The sequence below is a fragment of the Rasamsonia emersonii genome, assembly GCF_000968595.1.
Source record: "Rasamsonia emersonii CBS 393.64 chromosome Unknown ctg1118621760041, whole genome shotgun sequence".
In the NCBI taxonomy this organism is placed as follows: Eukaryota; Fungi; Ascomycota; class Eurotiomycetes; order Eurotiales; family Trichocomaceae; genus Rasamsonia; species Rasamsonia emersonii.
The window spans coordinates 152,118-164,991 of NW_013563246.1; the positions used below are offsets into that span (position 1 = coordinate 152,118).

At 49.0% G+C, this 12,874-nt stretch overlaps 4 protein-coding genes across 4 annotated transcripts; 3 read left to right on the plus strand and 1 right to left on the minus strand.

The window, feature by feature from the left end:
* Positions 1-669: 669 nt before the first annotated feature.
* On the minus strand, positions 670-2,710 carry T310_2854 (Sorbose dehydrogenase; the record flags this gene model as incomplete). The annotated part of the gene is made up of 6 exons (XM_013474286.1): positions 670-875; positions 942-1,545; positions 1,621-2,157; positions 2,211-2,427; positions 2,481-2,600; positions 2,661-2,710. 6 exons carry the CDS (start codon positions 2,708-2,710, stop codon positions 670-672), a joined length of 1,734 nt encoding a protein of 577 aa, XP_013329740.1.
* A 1,588-nt stretch (positions 2,711-4,298) lies between these two features.
* On the plus strand, positions 4,299-5,411 carry T310_2855 (uncharacterized protein; the record flags this gene model as incomplete). The annotated part of the gene is made up of 4 exons (XM_013474287.1): positions 4,299-4,578; positions 4,639-4,693; positions 4,861-4,990; positions 5,052-5,411. The coding sequence occupies 4 exons, from the start codon at positions 4,299-4,301 to the stop codon at positions 5,409-5,411; spliced, it is 825 nt and encodes a 274-aa protein (XP_013329741.1).
* A 2,023-nt stretch (positions 5,412-7,434) lies between these two features.
* Positions 7,435-8,413, plus strand: T310_2856 (uncharacterized protein; the record flags this gene model as incomplete). The annotated part of the gene is made up of 2 exons (XM_013474288.1): positions 7,435-7,881; positions 7,937-8,413. The coding sequence occupies 2 exons, from the start codon at positions 7,435-7,437 to the stop codon at positions 8,411-8,413; spliced, it is 924 nt and encodes a 307-aa protein (XP_013329742.1).
* Positions 8,414-11,010: 2,597 nt separating this feature from the next.
* On the plus strand, positions 11,011-12,292 carry T310_2857 (Proteasome endopeptidase complex; the record flags this gene model as incomplete). Its single annotated transcript, XM_013474289.1, has 6 exons — positions 11,011-11,142; positions 11,285-11,392; positions 11,450-11,605; positions 11,684-11,732; positions 11,785-11,894; positions 11,957-12,292. 6 exons carry the CDS (start codon positions 11,011-11,013, stop codon positions 12,290-12,292), a joined length of 891 nt encoding a protein of 296 aa, XP_013329743.1.
* Between the last annotated feature and the right edge of the window lie 582 nt (positions 12,293-12,874).

Here is a 12,874-nt window from a genome sequence, read left to right on the forward strand (position 1 = left end):
ATCAGCAAGTGGACGCAGCCCGAGTATATAATTCTCTCACCTTCATCAGTGATTGATTGACCCGGCTGCATTATTCATTTCAATTCTCCATCCTCCTCTCCTCTTCGCTTGCGTAACCTTCATCTCTGTGCAATGGACATTGGTTGCGACTGACAGTTTGACAGAAGTGAATTTCAGGTGAGTTTTGCCAACCTTTGGAGATAGATAGGACTTGAAGGTCGCCTTAGTCCATACACGTATAACGAGGTATCTACCCCACTTCTGGTTGATTCATAAGATAGTTACTGAATTTGGCAACTTGCATAATAAAGAGGCTGAGAGCTAACATTAATTCTAATACAGAAATTCCCATAGATTCCTAGAGATATTATACTGAAATTCCAACAGTAATCCATTAATTAGTTTTCTCTCTCTCACCGTTTCGAATGGGAATAAATGCACCTCATACTCTGGAGAAGGATCCTAGGTAAGACGTCAAGGACCATGCTCGTTGTTTAGAAGCCAGCATTTAGGTATATACATGTATTGTTTGCGTCAAGGTTGCAACGGTCAACAAACATTGTAGGAAACTATCATCTAGAGTGGGGATTACACTGTCATACCCTAAGTCGAGTTTACCTAGGGTTTGTATATACGCCATCCTAAATTTCTAATCTAGCAAGATCTACCTCATCTCCATGTCTCCTTGATCAAGTCGGCGCACTTCTCCCCAATGCCGTACGCCGGCATCTGCGTGTGTCCGCTGTGGAGGATGGGCATGATGCTGCAGTCGGCCACACGGAGGTTCTTGACGCCCTTGACGCGCAGTTTCTCGTCGACGACGCTCTGGGGATCGTCTGCTTTGCCCATGGCGCAGGTGCCGGCTGCGTGGTAGCCTAGATAACTCATTAGCATGGCTGATATCACCCAAGATGATACATGTATCTTGAGATGCTTCTTACACGTCGTAGCGTTGTCTTTGACATATTCCTTCCATTCCTCCCTGGTCGTGTACTTGTGGTGCGTCAGGTGCGGCGGCCACGACCCCTTGACAATGTCCTTGGTCCCCTTGCCATTCATGACGATCTCGTTGCCAAACCGGCACGCCTCGGCGAGCACCTCCAGATCCAACGGGTCGGCAAGGTAGTTTGTGTCGACGACCGGCTTGTCCAACGGATCCTTCGACCTCAGCGTCACGGTGCCGCGGGACCGGGGCCCAAACAGCTCCGAGATCATGGAGAAGGCGTGCTGGTGGTTCACGGGGAACTGGTCGAACTGCTTCGGTCCGCCGTACAGCTCCGTCGTGAAGAACTCGATGTTGGGCTGCTTCGGGGTCAGGCCCATCGGGTCTCGCCCCGGCTGGCGAGGCGCGCTGTTCCACAGCTCAGAATCCTTCAGCCGGTCGTCGAGTCGGGCGAAGGCGAATGGGCCGAATGGGAAGGTCGACAGGAATCCTGTCTTCTTTTCCTTCCACTGGGCGTACGTCTTTTGGAAGTTGTCGTCGTGGTAGACCAGGTAGTCGTTGGTCAGACCTGGTTTGTCGGTCTCGTAGAAGACAAAGACAATCTAGAAATATTCGTTAGTGCTGATGCTTATATTGATAATGCTGATATTATATTGATTTGCATTATTGCGTCTTACCAAGTGGTCCATCAGGTTCTTTCCAACACCCGGCAGGTCAACCAGCGTAGTGATACCATGCTTCTCGAGCTCCTCTTTGGCGCCAATGCCGGAGCGGTTCAGGATATTCGGGCTGCAGTACGCTCCTCCGCTGACAATGACCTCTCTCTTCGCGTAAACATGGCGCGTTTTCCCATCGCTGTCCACCACAGCGGCTCCGATGGCTTTCAGCTCTCCATCGACCTCCTCGATGAGGACCTTGTCGACAGTGGTATTGACCATGAGAGTGATGTTGTCTCGATGGTTTTCCTTGGTAATGTAATCGGCTGACGTTGTACGCAGCCCCTTGTGCACCGTTCTGGGGACATGGCCACATCCATGCGGCGTCTCCCCAGTGGTGAACATGTCATGGTCCAGAGGCAGACCCTGCGAAACGAACGACTCGAGGAGGAGGTTCCCAATCGGGGCCAGATCATGGGGCTCGGTGTGCAGGGGGCCATTGTAACCGTGCGCCTTCTCTGCAGCTTTGAACCATGGCTTGGTATGGAAGGTCTCCGCCTGATTCCAGTCATCATCATTCAAAGCGGAAGAAACTCTACTTCAGTACACACCTTTGACATGCACTTGAAGAACTCCTCACCACTCCACCCTTCCAACCCCCAGTCATCGTAGTCTTGCTTTGTCCCGCGAATGCAGAGCGTCCCGTTGCAACCGCTGCAGCCGCCGAGATATCGACCCCGGCTGAGCTTGATCTGGCGATTGTTCACGCTCGGTTTCGGCTCGCTGATGATGTTCCAGTCTGTCTCCTTGTCGAACAATTGGGACCAGCTGGAAAAATCAGTCATGTGAAGTCAAGCGTGAAGGATCAGATCGTGATTTACCCTCCAACCATATGCACATTTTCCAGAAGCTCATTGTGCGGGCCAGCTTCGATTACAAGGACTTTGACGTCCTTGTTTTCTGCCAGTCGACCGGCGACGACACATCCTGAAGTGCCTCCACTGGAAGAGAGAGGGGATTTATTAGCAGCAGCTATCAACGCAAGCCCGGACTCAACTCACCCGCAGATAATGTAGTCGAACTCAGGCTGCTGTTGGGGAATGGGAGCCATTATCAGAATTGCACTAGCAATGACAATTATTACTGCGAGGTAATATTATACTGCGAGAATTGCTCAAGAGACTTGACTACGGAGTACACCAGACAATCAATCCCTGCACCCGGCCTTATTTATGTACACCGTCCCAGGGACGAAGACGGAATTTCATTCCGCGCAAAAAGCGGTTATCTGTATTACCTGCGCAGCTAATAGCAGACGCCAATCACTGGGTCATCTTCAGCATCGAAAATAGACGTGCTCCTGCACTGCAAGACCGATTTATTGGCCCTGCGGGCCCTGTGCGCTGTCTCACATGAGCCATGCACATACAGTACGAACTTACGAAGACTCTCATGCAGCACGTCCCGACGGCCGGCCAAGACGATATTTACATCCGTCAACCCGAGTCGATCACCTTAGAGACTCAAGGCTTTATCTCGGGTGAAGGGTCCAGATGACGGTCGCCTTGGGCTTCCTGCCAATCGGGGATTTGGCCGTGCGGACGATGCGGCCTTTTCCGACGCAGACCCTGGTGGCAGCGCCGTCATGTTGAGGTGGGTATCGTACTAGCATGGGATCGTTAAGAAGGATCATTTAAACTAGGCGCGGCGTGGAGTTTCGTTAGCTTGGACTTTGACAGGGACATGATCTGCCGACTACGACTCATGCGGTGGTATCGACATGGCATTGCGGGACACAGGCAGCTTATCTAGACAGGTTTCCTGCATATAGCAGCAAGAAAGAACCTCTCCGTATCTCAATTTACTCATATTCTTTTTCTCCAGCGTTGCTAAAGGTTTTCAGGAGCAACTGACTGATCTTTCCTTTTCGGGTAATCTCCTGCGGCGCAGCGCGAACACACCCCTGCTAGCAATTCCGCCTGCTGAAACGGTCGATCAAGCTATATTAATACTGCAAACTAATGAAAAGACGAGCAAGCATCACCTTGTTACTCACGGAATGCAATTCCGCGCTTTGTACGCTGAAGAGTATGGATGATTCCGAGGGAGTAAATGTCTGGGATGGCCTGGACCCTTTCGCCCGTGTCAGGGCATTGTTTTCATGGGCTGTTGGTTAGTAGTGGAGAATACTCTTCAGGAGGTGCTGTCTGAGTTGTAATTTTTTTTAAAAAAAAAGGGAAAGAAAGAAAAAAGAAACCTATTCCCATAATCCACAGCTAGAGAAACTTAAACGACATTTCAAGCGGTGAACAATGACAACGCCCTTCCAGACGGAAGCGTGGACCGAATATGCCATCGGAGTCATCATTCTCTTCCTTCGTATCTTTGCGCGATGGAAGACAGTTGGCTTCCGATGGCAAGGAGATGACTATTTCACGATTGGAGTTCTGATTTTCTGGACGGTGAGTGAAAAGAGAAGAAAAAACAAACTGCATCTGCATCTGCATCCATTCTGATGGACTCTTCAGGCGGAGTTGTCCATGCTTGAATTGATCGGTGCGTACGAACTCTAAGATTTCTTGACTCAATACTAATGATGATGGCTGTCAAGGCCAATATGGCACCAACATCGGTATCTACGACGACATCGGCGCCACTCTGTCCCCGGAGCAGATTCGAAGATACGAAATCGGATCCAAATGCCTCCTCGCCGGATGGACCTGCTATGTCACCTTGATTTGGTGTCTCAAGGCGTGCATGCTGTTCTTCTACAACCGAATCACGTATGCATCGACCTTTGCAAACCGTCATCTTTGCTGAGGTTGACTGGTGTTGTGACTCGTCTTGGTCTCGCGCAGCAAAAAGCGGTCAAAATCACCGCCGTGATTTGCGTCCTCGCTTACATCGCGATGATTGCGGTGATTTATGGCCATTGTACGCCTGTGCGGAAGAATTGGCAGGTCTATCCCTATCCAGGTGGTAAGTTTGTGTCGTTTTTTTTAAATCTTGTCAAGTCAGAAAACTGACTAGTTTGCCTAGATCAGTGTACAATAGATGTCGCCAACTACCTAGCTATCGTGACAACAAACATGAGGTGAGTATATACACAGACGTCTATGATCTGGTCTCAAAGTTGACTATTCGAAGCACCGACTTTATGATTCTGTGCATTCCGATCCCACTGCTGTGGAAAGTGAAGATCCCCCTGCGCCGGTAGGTCCCTTTTCCTCGTGGCTTGTGTCCAAGACTGATGTGTCGTAGCAAACTTCTCATCGCGCTGTTGCTTTGTTCTGGCGTCTTCATCATGACTGCCACTCTGCTCCGATGCCTCCTTTCTCTCAAGGACATCAACGGGATCAACACGAGCACGATTTGGGCGATTCGCGAAACGGTAAGAGCAGCTTCCCCTGTCCTTACCAAGGTCCAACAAATAGTTAACTTTCTGCTGCCAGTTCGTCGGCATCGTAGCCGTCAACGCCTCCTGCATCAAGCCACTCTTCAGCAGTTCCACCTGGCTCCGGTCCGCCAACGGCTCGTCCAGCAACAACAAGAAGAGCAGCCGATCCGCGTACGGCACCACCGATTCATACCAACTCTCCTCCACGCTGGGGAAGAAGCCGCAGAATAAGTTCCACAACAGGACTGACAACAGCAGCGAGGAGATGATTGTCGACAAGGACTTCAACAGCCACTACAAGAATGACGTGACGGTGGGCACTGGAGGGGATGGATTCGCGAGCGGGATGAAGAGTGACGGTATTCACGTGACGACGACGTACGAGGTGACTCCATCGAGGGAGTTTGATGTTTAGTGTTGCTGATATCTTATATATACTGTACAATTATAAGTAGGAAAATAAAATAGAGATGGGATAGGATATGGAATTTTTTTTTTCTTTTTTTTTTCTTTCAGAAACAGCAGAAAAGTCTTCTAGATCTGACATTGAATTACTTGGAACTGGAATTTCGTGGTGTACCGTCTTTGTAATATAGGATTTTGTTGTATTACGAAGAAGGAAAAGCAAAGCAAAACAAAAACAGGAAACAAAACAGAACAGAAGAAAAAAGAAGGAAGAAAAATAAAGACAACAAAAGGAAACAAAGAGGGAGAAATGTAGAGAAGAAAAGCAGAAAGAATCCAGCACATACCCTAATTTGTCTGTCTTACCTGTTCAGCACATATATATCTGCCATGTGCACCACGTGAAATGTAGATTTCATTTTTTTTTCAATTTTCAATTTTTTTTAATTTTTATTTTTTTTTAAAAATAACTAGTCCTTTTTCCTTCTCTAGAAAAGTCATTATTAATATCAATACGAAGCGGACCGCCTGACTGACCGCGACTGACCGACATCCGCTGACAGCCCCGTCTGGCTGTCCAGGTCAGCCGCGCCGCCCCAGACTGCCTTGGCGAATACGAGTATAAGTAAGACCAATTTCCAATTTTTATTGTTCTGCTATTTGTGCATGTCTACTGGTACCAGCGTATTATTAGAAGTATCTGCACTGTTGTTTTGCATTCTGCATTCCTTCTGTCTGCCTGCTGAAGAAAATACACTCCGTTAGGGTTGGCCACGAGGGAACTACCAACACACACAATCTTTCTTTTCCGCGGGCCGATCCGACCCCACTAAATAATTACTGGCCGAACGAACGAAAATCCTCCTCCAACGAAACGAAGGAAATTAGAATTAATTAATCCCAAGCAACATGTGCTTCATCGAATCCGTCGACGATTCCCCTCCGATCCGGGTCATCGAGCGCCACCGCATCTACGAAACAACATCCATTCCGTCTCCGCGGCCACTCTCCTCGTCGTCCTCCTCCAGGTACACGCGTTACTATTATCAGCCTCAGCCTCATCATCACTCGCGCTCAACACCTCCGCCTCCTCCACGTGCTTCATATACCATCATAACAAGGACCCATTCGCGTACGCGCTCGCAGACCCTTTTCCCTGTTGAGCGGGCCAGTGCGTACAGCTGCCGGTCGTACGAGGAGCGCGAGCCAAGAGGGTCGTTTCCGTCCGGGAGGAGGAGTGGGCCGGAAGTGCGGATTGTGGAGAGGAGGGGGAGTTAATATCTCCAGTCTTGGGAGGGTTATCCATTAGGGCTGTACATTACTTGTTCATTGACGGCGGATGGGGGCCAAACGATACGGTTAGGGATTAAGGCGTTGTTTCCTGGGAGGCATCTTGGGTTAGATACATGGGAAGGGCTTAATGGCTGGATTCTGGCGTCTGGGTTTCTGGCCTTTTTTTTTACCTGGGTTTTAATGTTTAAATGATCTGCATTACTCGCATCTTTCATGGGAATCGATGACCTATCACAGATTGAGAACTATTGCCGGTTCGGGCAGGCATTGCATGACGTCACGAACCGCTCCCTTGTACGCCTCTTGCTCTGTCATCTATCTATCTATATGCACATGTGTGTACATACTGCAACTGTCTCTCTTGAACAGAAGTAAAGATAGCTGTATATAGTTTCTCGTCTCTGCTGTCATGTGCCTTCGTTTGTGACTGTATAATCGGAAGGAAGGAGCTACTTTGGCCAGCATTGCTTGATACGGAAGGTGCATAGTTGCTGCCTGGGCATCAGCTGGACGACAAATTTCTCTCTGAGCGGTTGGCATCTCATTCAGTGCACTTAGCTGTCAGATAGCTACCATTGCAAGGCTTGTTGACTCGAAAAGATACTACCAGCATGTATGTCATCTGCTGCCTACCCAGTCATAGCTGCATTATCACTGACGGCCGAAGGAATCGATCTCTCTCTATCAGGTCCAGGCGCGATGGCCACCCGGAGAAAGCTTCCAGTCGCCATCGCTTCTCCATGGCTACCCTGCGCGGCCTCCAGCAACCCGAGCTGAGCAAGAGACTGTTCAAAATCATCAAGAATGAAAACCTCGTCATCGGCTCTTACGAGACTGCCGGTCGAGAGCGTGTCTCCATCGCGTCGCAGCTGTCCGAATGGGGCGAGAGCACCGGCGATGAGGCGATTTCCGACATCACGGACAAACTCGGCGTGCTGCTGGCCGAGATTGGTGAGCAGGAGGACATCTTTGCGCAGAACCTGGAGGATTACCGCGGCGTGCTCAAGCAGATCCGGAACACGGAGAGCTCCGTGCAGCCGTCGCGCGACCAGCGGATGAGAGTCGCCGACGAGATCCAGAAACTGAAGCACAAAGATCCTACGAGCACGAAGCTGGTCACGCTGGAGCAGGAGCTCGTGAGAGCGGAGGCGCAGAACCTCGTCGCAGAGGCACAGTTGAGCAATGTCGTGAGTATTCAATGTCTTGTATATACATCCATGAAACAGCTCTGAGCCTATCCAGACGCGGCAAAAGCTCAAAGAAGCATTCGACCTGCATTTGGCGGCCACCATTGAGCGGGCGGAGAAGCAGGCCATCCTTGCTAGGCATGCGCGCCGTCTCCTGCGTCTCCTCGATGACACTCCCGTGGTCCCCGGCGATCAGCAGCGGCCGTACGAAGGTGCAGACCAAGCCCGCCAAATCTTGGATGACGCTGAGAGCGATCTTCGTGCTTGGGAATCTGCCGTTAACGGCGCTCCAACGACGGCGGCAGAGAGGGGACCCAACCTGACGCCAAAGTCGGGCAACGGGCCACTCGAAACGGCGGACCAGAATGTCACGATACCTGCATCAGAGGATGCAACGGCAGGCGAAAGCGAAGCGACTCCATCGAGTGAGCTGAGAGAGGATACACGACGGATCCATTTGACTGACGATGGAGAGACCGAAGCGAAGCCCCAGGAATCCAGTGGGTGTGACTCGCCAGGAGAACAAACATGAGACAGCGTAACACCTATGATTTGTTCTTAAATGTATTCTTGTTACGTATGTATGTATGTACATTTTATCTGCTTCGGACTGGTCAACGGACGGAATGGTAAGGTTGCAATTGAATGGCGGACATAATAACAGCCGCAGTGTTATGTACTGCACTTATTCTGAAACTGTCATAGCAAACCACGTGTAATTGATATTAGGACTAGTATGAGTTCGTTAATTGTGTTACTCGACGGTTTTTGTACTTTGTACTGTACACTGGGTGATGACGAACTCCCATTCCCAGTTTAGCATGCCTATTTGGAATGGTTTAATACTGCAAATTCCATGGCCACTATCTAAATCTTATAGCCTTCCCCTAGTTTTACTAATACCCTTTATTATCCTGATTTATTTTATTCTTTATCATACTATACGATGCCTGCTTCCCTCCTCACTCTTCTTGAATACCCTCCTCTCATGGCGATATCGCCTCGACTCCACTCCCTCACTGAGGTTATTTAATAAAGATAGATACCAAGCATGGATGAATCATTCGCTGCACCTTTTATTTTAACCTAGACCTTGTCCGGCTATGTACGCAAGGCTGCTTGAGGCTGGTCGAGGCTGTGCAGTTGGGTGTCTCGTGACTGATGACACCACAATGATTTATTTGATTTGATACGGATTCTTTTGTTTCGACTCCCACCTTTCATGGCAATCTTCGGTACTCAATTTTTTTTTGCTGATTGTGAGTTACCTATACTCTGAATTCTGGACAAAGCTCCGCTCCGTTCGAAGAAAAGCAACGAAATGAACCCATCAGCCGACCGCTACGCTCTCCGCAAGACCTCACCACCAACATGTCTGCGCTGCAGGGCTGGTACCACCATGCGAACAGTCCGTCCAGACAATCCGAACGGCAACGCCGGGCGACGATACTACCGATGCGAGTCCTGCGGTAAATTCGCCTGCTTCGGAGACATGCGCGGCATCCACCTGATTAACCCCGCGTGCGATTGCCCGAGTCTCTTGCTCAGTCGACTGCAGATTGCGGGAGTGGATGCGACGTATCCCCGAGGACTGCATTTTGTGTGTGCATCGGGACGATGCGATTTCTTTGAATGGGCATATGATGATGATGGAAATGTTGTGGTTTGGAGGACGCCGGTCCGGTCGTCGTCTGAGATGGCGTTGCTGGGGTTGTAGAGACGGAAATAATTAATGGACAGCAGACATCTACATATCTGCTTGTGTTTGGTCTGCAGCTTTGATCAAATCTATGGATGTTGGATATTCAGCGGCATAAATCTATCTATCAGTTGTGTACTTTCCAGTAAATTAATTAATTTTTTTACTCTTTATGACAGGAATGGAAATAATAATTAATTACTTGCATCAGACCTACAGTACATACTGACCTAGCAAAACTAGTATCCTTAATTTATAGTCAGCCGCATCGCTTTCTTTCGATTGATTTCCCCCTAATGTTGGTGTCTGTATGTAGACTTCCCCTTGTTCTTCTTCACGTCTAGAGCTTTTCGACGCTGTTGCCTTCTTCCGACTGGAGCTCCCTGTTTTTCTCTGCATAGGTGCTGCATTGAAAAAGTCTTTTTAGCGCTGTTTGCCATGGATGAAGATTGTCCGCCCTGAACAAGCTGTGTGAGGAGATGCTACTTCAGCTGTTCCATGTCTGGTGGTAGTGGTGGCAGAGAACATCCTATTGGCGAGACAGGCGTTGCTGGCAGGACATGGATGGTCGCTTAACTCAGTTGCTATTTTGCTGACATTAGTATTAACCTTGATTAATGTTGCAGAATTTAGGTAGGCAAGGCTTTGTGAATGTTTGGACCCTAAGGTCTGCATGCTGGACCCTCAGAGTTTGATGCAACTATTGTATGAAATTAGCATGCTTTGCAGGACAGAGAGCGGCCGTTGTTACATCCATAAAATCTGCTACTAGTTGCTAACTGACAGCCTCGAAGAGGTCCTTCAGCTGACCTAAGGTGAGGGAGAACTGCCAGGAGTGTAGGCTTGAGGATAAGAGGACAGATAGGGGGATATGGAAGCAACTTGATACTTGTCCAAAGCATTGTCTGGAGCAATTGGTATGATTGTAAGTGGTGTTTCAACAGCCACTGCAGCTAAGGGTACTCGATTCTCATATGAAGAGGATGAGATCTTAGTGACACTAAAGGAAAAAGACAATCTGTTAAGGGTGAGATTGTAAAGCGTATCCCAGAAGATAAAGGGCTCTCTAGGTACACTACGGATTGAAGGTCAAGGCCTTGCAGAATCAAGTGGAGTAGTAGAACTAAGTCATTGCAGCTTGGCAGAATCTGGCAAAAGCAGAGCAGTGTTATTCCAGTTAGGGTAGTATGCTGGTGAGGTGGTATAGTTACATGGGTGTACTATTACTAAAGCGGAAAAATGATGCGTTGGCTCATTACATAATCCGCGTCACGTGCTCACCAGGCGCCAGCTGTGACGCGAAGCTCGGAGCTGCAGCATCACCACCAGGTCCACGTCTCTTCTCCTTGCACTCTGTAAATTAATCCCCCTTTTCGTCTTTCTAGAATTCTTCCCTTTGTCACCGTCGCCGCAGTTCCGGTTCCCCGACCATGGATACGTTAGTCGCCAAATACTCCCGCTCGCCGTACGAAGATGAGTTCTATTCCGAGCAACAACAGCGCGAAATGACAGAGTGTCTTCCGCCGCTGTCTCTAAAATTCGATCTCCCTCCGATTGAGAATGTGAGTCGCTTGACCTTGATATAGCCGTGCATGCGTGCAAGGAGCAGCCTCCGGACTTCATTCTGCTGCTCGATATCCGGACGGGTTGTCAGCATCATGCGTCAAATCACATGCTGACCAAGCCTCTTCTCTTCTCTTCTAGCCCTCTGCTTTCCTCCGTGCCATGACGGATGACCATGCGAACCCGAATGCGCCGATCAAACTAGCCCACGGAACGACCACTCTTGCGTTTCGATTCAAGGACGGAATCGTAGGTGGCCTGAAAGAGACCTTGACGATGGAAATATACTGACAGGAATGCCTCTAGATTGTCGCGACGGATTCCCGAGCAACGGCAGGGAACTGGATCGCCAGTCAGACGGTGAAGAAGGTCATTCCCGTGTCGCGATTGGATCTCGTGACGGACAAGCCTCAAGATGCTCCCGTGCCTGGTCTTCTGGGGACGATGGCTGGAGGTGCAGCAGTAAGTCAACCGCCGAAAAACGAACAGCGTTGGAAGTGAGTTTTTTTCTTGGCTCGTACTGACCTGAAAATTTTTCAGGACTGTCAATACTGGTTGAGATACTTGGCCGAGCAGTGTACACTTCACGGTGAGACTGAATGTGTAGCGACTGTTGGACATCTGTGTTAATCGAGTGGCAGAAATCCGGCATAAACGTCGGATCACGGTTGCGGCTGCTTCCAAGATCCTGGCGAACCTGACGTACGCATACAAGGGGATGGGACTGAGCATGGGAACCATGTTGGCAGGCGTATGTTCATCTTTTTCTTTTATGTGTGTGTTATTACTGTCATATACTCATTCTTCCTGCAGGTAACGCCTCAAGAAGGTCCCGCGCTCTACTACATCGACTCAGACGGCACCCGACTGTCGGGCAACCTCTTCTGCGTCGGTTCCGGGCAGACGTTCGCCTACGGCGTGCTCGACGCCGAATACCGCTACGACCTGAGCACGGAGGAGGCGCTGGAGCTGGCCAAGAGGAGCATCCTGGCGGCCACCCACCGCGACGCGTACTCCGGTGGGTACATCAACCTGTACCATGTCCGCGAGGAAGGATGGGTGCACCACGGCTTCATGGACACGGATCCCATCTTCTGGAAGACAAAGTTGGAGAAGGGCGAATTCACCAATGTTACGGCTGACGTGTAGAATTAATTACCTTACGTCAGCATTAATCTACCGCATTTTAAACTTTCTTCGACGAGCCTTATTATTGCACTGCGTTATACGTTATATGTATGGATTTGTCCTTTTTGATAGTGTCGAATAAAGGCAAGGAATGGAATGGAATAGACGAATGAGAAGAGAAAAAACAAAACCCTAGCCTAACTACTACTGCTGCTGCTGCTAGCTACTTCTACTACTAGAGGTTATTAATTAGATGACGAGTTCGACATGAATCCGATATATCATATAGATATATGTATGACCTAGAACTGGAAACTTCTATTATGTCGTACGTTGTTAAACTCGCCAGTATTCAGTATTGATTAGGTAGTAAGTACTGTACTTCACTAACTAAATGGCTCTATGATTACACATACACTCGTACAAAGCAATAAATAAGAAAAAAAATAAAAATAAAAAAGGTCAGATCAGATCTGCTGTGTATACTTATATACCATAGATTTATGTACGTAGGTACCTAGACATGCAATGCAATGCATAAAACACATTCAATCCAATGAAAGAAAGAAACTCTCTCTCTCGTGCACGCGCCCATGAACATGA